Source organism: Trypanosoma rangeli (genome assembly GCF_003719475.1).
Source record: "Trypanosoma rangeli strain AM80 chromosome Unknown Tra_15.4_contig_00069, whole genome shotgun sequence".
In the NCBI taxonomy this organism is placed as follows: Eukaryota; Euglenozoa; class Kinetoplastea; order Trypanosomatida; family Trypanosomatidae; genus Trypanosoma; species Trypanosoma rangeli.
Genome location: NW_021705811.1, coordinates 1 through 4,908, shown reverse-complemented (window position 1 = coordinate 4,908; position 4,908 = coordinate 1). Strand labels below are relative to the sequence as shown.

At 47.8% G+C, this 4,908-nt stretch overlaps 1 protein-coding gene across 1 annotated transcript, besides 4 other annotated features; it reads left to right on the top strand.

Annotated features, from left to right (window-relative positions):
• Window positions 1-502: 502 nt before the first annotated feature.
• Window positions 503-524: a microsatellite.
• A 94-nt stretch (window positions 525-618) lies between these two features.
• Window positions 619-672: a microsatellite.
• A 25-nt stretch (window positions 673-697) lies between these two features.
• Window positions 698-735: a microsatellite.
• A 244-nt stretch (window positions 736-979) lies between these two features.
• Window positions 980-4,450, top strand: TraAM80_02837 (isoleucine--tRNA ligase; the record flags this gene model as incomplete). Its single annotated transcript, XM_029379828.1, has 1 exon — window positions 980-4,450. The coding sequence occupies one exon, from the start codon at window positions 980-982 to the stop codon at window positions 4,448-4,450; it is 3,471 nt and encodes a 1,156-aa protein (XP_029240350.1).
• A 429-nt stretch (window positions 4,451-4,879) lies between these two features.
• Window positions 4,880-4,898: a microsatellite.
• Window positions 4,899-4,908: the final 10 nt, after the last annotated feature.

The window sequence follows — 4,908 nt, the reverse complement described above, 5'->3', positions numbered from 1 at the left end:
CGGTTTGTGCGGACCCAAAGAAAGTTGGGGTGTCTGCGGTGTGTCGCTGCTACTGCCAGTCCTGAGGACGAAGTACCGTTCCGCCACTCTCACAACCCGGCATGTGGGCTGTATTTTGGCCTATAATCAGGTTTTGGCGCACTCCGGCGTGAAAGGTGCCTTGGACCACGCCAAGCAGTTGCTCGAAGTGCAAAGGCTTGACCATTCTCTCACGCGATAGCCTAAATTGTGAGGCAGAGGGAGGGGGAGCGGTGGTTGCGGGACCCCAACGACTGTTACTTCGTTTTGTTTTTGTTTTTCCGGCGACTCTAGCTGTCGTCGCAAATGTGTTTTAGGATTATTATTATTTTTTTCGCGTGTGTGGGCATTTGAGAAACCTTAAAGAGGGGGAGGCTGTGTCCCTCGGATCAAGCCATAACCCCGTTGTGTGTTTCCTTTCAATCTTCAGGAGTAGGTGTTGCGAAACACTCAACTACACATAGCCCACTGTTTTTTGCTGTTTTGTGTGTGCGTGTGTGTGTTTGCTTCATGTCACGTGCGTATGGTCGGTGCGGCAGGTAGAGATACCAAATGAAGGATTTATTCCCCTCCGTTTGCTTTTCTCTCTTTGCATCTCGCTTTTTTTTCTTTTTGCCTGTTTGTTTGATTGGCATGATTTGTTTGTGTTTTCGTACAACACGTTGTGGGACTCTGAGCGAAAGAAAAAAAAAGAAAAAAACTGAGAAAAAAACAAAACGATAAGCACTTTGTTGCGAGCGTGACACCACACACATACACGGAGAGAGAGAGGTGTATATTTCTGTACTTGCCATTGTTTAATGGTCATATGTTTTTGTTTTTGTTTTTTGCTTCCTTACGCACCCACCCGCAAGGGCAAAGAAACCCGCTCCCCCCCCCCCCACGATACACAATACCGTACTCGAATTTACTGTGCATATATACATTTACCGACAACAAACTCACAGTAGAGCCTGGTCGAATGCTGCGCCGCTTCACAGCAGTATGGCGTTATGCGGCAAACGGTGGTAGCTGGAAGAGGAAACGTTCTAGCTTGGCGCGGTGCACAGTCATTCGCTCTCGTATGCCTTCTATTGATCCCTCTTCCGCTTCCCTTTCTTCGCTTGGCGGCAGCATTAACCACGGCGAACTCACAAAGTCTTTTTCTAACTCCGAAACAGCAAAAGTAACAAACAAAGGTGAAATGACTGATAACAAGGGAACCATTGGCAAAGGTCCACTTCAAAACTTTGACGATGAGCTAAACTTTCCAAAAATGGAGGAGGAGGTCCTGGAGCTCTGGGAAAGGGTGGACGCGTTTCGTGAATCTTTTAAGCAGTCCGAGGGAAAAAAACGCTACACCTTTTACGATGGTCCACCATTTGCCACAGGTTTGCCTCACTACGGTCACCTTTTAGCTGGCACCATCAAGGATATCGTCTGCCGCTACGCCCATCAAACTGGGCACTGTGTGGAGCGTCGATTTGGGTGGGATTGTCATGGACTTCCTATTGAGTACGAGATTGACAAGAAACTCGGGATTAAGACGTCCCATGATGTGATGGCTCTTGGCATCGACAAGTATAATGACACATGCCAGAGTATTGTAATGCGTTATTCCGAGGAGTGGCGCAAGACGGTAACCCGCATGGGACGTTGGATTGACTTTGATAACGACTACAAGACGATGTATATGTCGTATATGGAGTCTGTTTGGTGGGTCTTCAGGCAGCTATGGGATAAGGGTCTCATCTACCGCGGTTTTAAGGTGATGCCGTTTTCAACAGCGTGTAGCACGCCACTCAGCAACTTTGAGGCCAATTCAAATTATAAGACTGTGAACGATTCATCGGTTTTGGCGAGATTTCGGACTAGGGATGATCCAAACACGTACTTTATCGCTTGGACAACAACGCCGTGGACACTGCCAAGTAATTTGGCACTTTGTGTTCATCCCGATTTGGATTATGTAAAGGTGTTGGAGTCCAAGACGAAGCGACACTACATTGTGGGTGAGGTGCGTCTTTCAGAGGTCTTTCCAAGCAAGAAGAAGAGTGGTAATGCGAATACCGAAGCTCCACCGTACACCATCGTTAGCCGCATGAAGGGGAAAGATCTCATTGGAACCAAATACGAACCACTTTTTCCCTATTTTAAATCTGTGTATGGGGAAACCGCTTACCGCGTCATTGGTGACACGTACGTTGAAACAGATAGTGGTACGTGTGTTGTGCATCAAGCGCCTGGATTTGGTGAGGATGATTTTCGGATATGCATCTCCAATGGTATTGTTAACAAGGAGAAAGTGTTATGCCCTGTTGATGAGAACGGGCGATTTCATGCAGATGTGCAAGATTTTGCTGGTCGCTACGTGAAGGACACGGATGATGACATTTTGAAGTACTTGGATGCCAAAGGTCTGCTGCACAGCAAAGGCTCTGTGGCCCACAGCTATCCCTTTTGTTGGCGAAGTGAGACGCCGTTGATTTACAAGGCTGTGGACTCTTGGTTTGTTAACGTGGAATCAATGCATGATAGGCTGCTGGAAGCGAATTCAAAAACAGAATGGGTGCCCAACTTTGTTAAGACTCGGCGCTTTTCTAACTGGCTGGAAGGTGCCAAGGATTGGAATCTCTCCCGCAACCGCTACTGGGGTACACCCTTGCCCGTTTGGCATAGTGAAGACTGGGAAGAAGTGGTGTGTGTTGGCAGTGTGAAGGAGCTTGAGGAGCTTTCCGGCGTGACTAACATCGAAAACATCCACCGGCAATTTGTGGATGGAATTACAATTCCTAGCAAGAGGCCAGGCATGCCTCCGTTACGTCGTGTCGAAGAGGTCTTTGACTGTTGGTTTGAGTCGGGATCGATGCCATATGCTCAGTCTCACTACCCTTTTGAGAATAAGGAGGAATTTGAACAGGGGGGATTTCCAGCTGATTTTGTGGCGGAAGGGTTGGATCAAACCCGGGGGTGGTTTTACACACTGCTTGTTCTTGGCGTCGCACTTTTTAATACCTCACCATTTAAAAATGTCGTGGTAAACGGTCTCATCCTTGCGGAAGATGGAAAGAAGATGAGCAAGCGGCTGAAGAACTATCCTGAGCCATCGAAAGTTATTCATACACATGGTGCTGATGCTTTGCGTATGTATCTTATTAACTCTCCGGTGGTTCGCGCAGAGCCTCTGTGTTTTCGCGCCCAGGGTGTCCGCGGCATTGTCAAGGATGTGTTGCTGCCACTTTTCCATGCCACCAAATTCTTTATTGCAAATGCTAACTACTGTGTTTTGAGTGGTGGAAATGTTTCGCTGGACGTTGTCAGCACAAATGAGATGGATCGGTGGATTTTGGCGTCCACTCAAACCCTACAACGATACGTCAAGAAGGAGATGGATGTATACCACTTGTACAACGTCGTTCCAGGTGTACTTCGATTTGTTGTGGATCTGTCCAACTGGTATGTTCGCATGAATCGCCGCCGTATGAAGAACACCGTGGACCAAGAAGATCGTTCGCAGGCTCTATCAACGATGCTCACGGTGCTCTTCTCCGTTTCCCGCATCATTTCTCCCATTTCTCCGTTTGTGGCAGAGATGCTGTATCAGCGCATCAAGCCGCTTCTTCCTGCGTCACAGCACATGGATTCAGTGCACTATCTCATGTTTCCCGAGGAAGATAAGGGAAAACGTGACGAACTGCTGGAACGCGCCATGAAGCGCATGATCGTCATTGTCGAGCTTGCCCGTGTGCTTCGGGACCGTATGGTGATTTCCATGAAACGTCCTGTGCGACAGGCTGTTATTGTGCATCCTGATCCGGCCTACCTGGATGATGTTCGCCGTGTGGTTCAATACATTAAGGATGAGGTTAACGCATTTGATGTGGTCCTATCATCTGGTGAGGAATACATCATAACACAACTGGATGCCAATATGGAAGCCTTGGGAAAACGTCACCGCAGCGAGGCTCCTCGGCTCCGCAAGGCAGTTCAACAAATGTCACACGACGAAGTTGCAAGCTTCCTTAAGAACGGAAGGGCAGAAGTGTGCGGAGTCCCCCTCACGTTGGACGACGTCAAAGTTGTTCGCAAGATTAGGGATGGAATTGTCGACTTCGAAAGCAACACCGACAATGATGTGGTGGTGCTCCTGGATAAACGCGAGGATCAGGCTCTGGTGGATTCCTGGCGGGCGCGGGAGTTTGTTAACCGCGTACAGCAATTACGAAAGAAGGCAAAACTTGTGGTAACAGACATGGTGGACGTGTACTTTGAGTCCGAGGACTTGGAGCTCACAAACTCCATCCTCAACTGCGCTCAGCAAATAAATATGACCATTCAGGGAAAATGGGATACGATGAACAAGATGCCAGCAGCCGCAAAACTTGTTGCTGAGGAAGACAACAACATTTCTGGCGTTGGTATCAAGATTGTCTTCACGGAGGTTTTGGCTTGATGTGTGAAGACCCGTGTTATCTGTTGCCGTGCTCTTTTCTCTTTTTTTTTTTCTTCTTCTACGTAGAAATATTGTTTCGATGTTGCGTTTCTGTTACCTATGGGGTGGGGGGTTTATGATGTTTTGGTATTCCGCTGTTATTGTTTTTATGAATTGCATTAGCCCCTTCCCACACTTTTTCCCGTCGTTTTATGTTTTTTTTTTTTTTGTATTATCGCACCACGGGCCTTGAAGCTCGTTTTTTGCGCTTTTCAATACAATGGCTATCGTCGTTGTTTGTGCCTACCGCTGCTAATGGGTCTACTGTCGTTTGCGCTTCCCTCGCTTCCATTTGTTACTATTACCGTTACAGTTGTGTACAATGGTATTTGTCTCTTTGTACACGCCCATCTGTGGGGGCCAGTCCTTCTTTTTCGGGCCGAGGTATTCGGCGGGGGGGGGGGGGGGGAAAAAAAAAA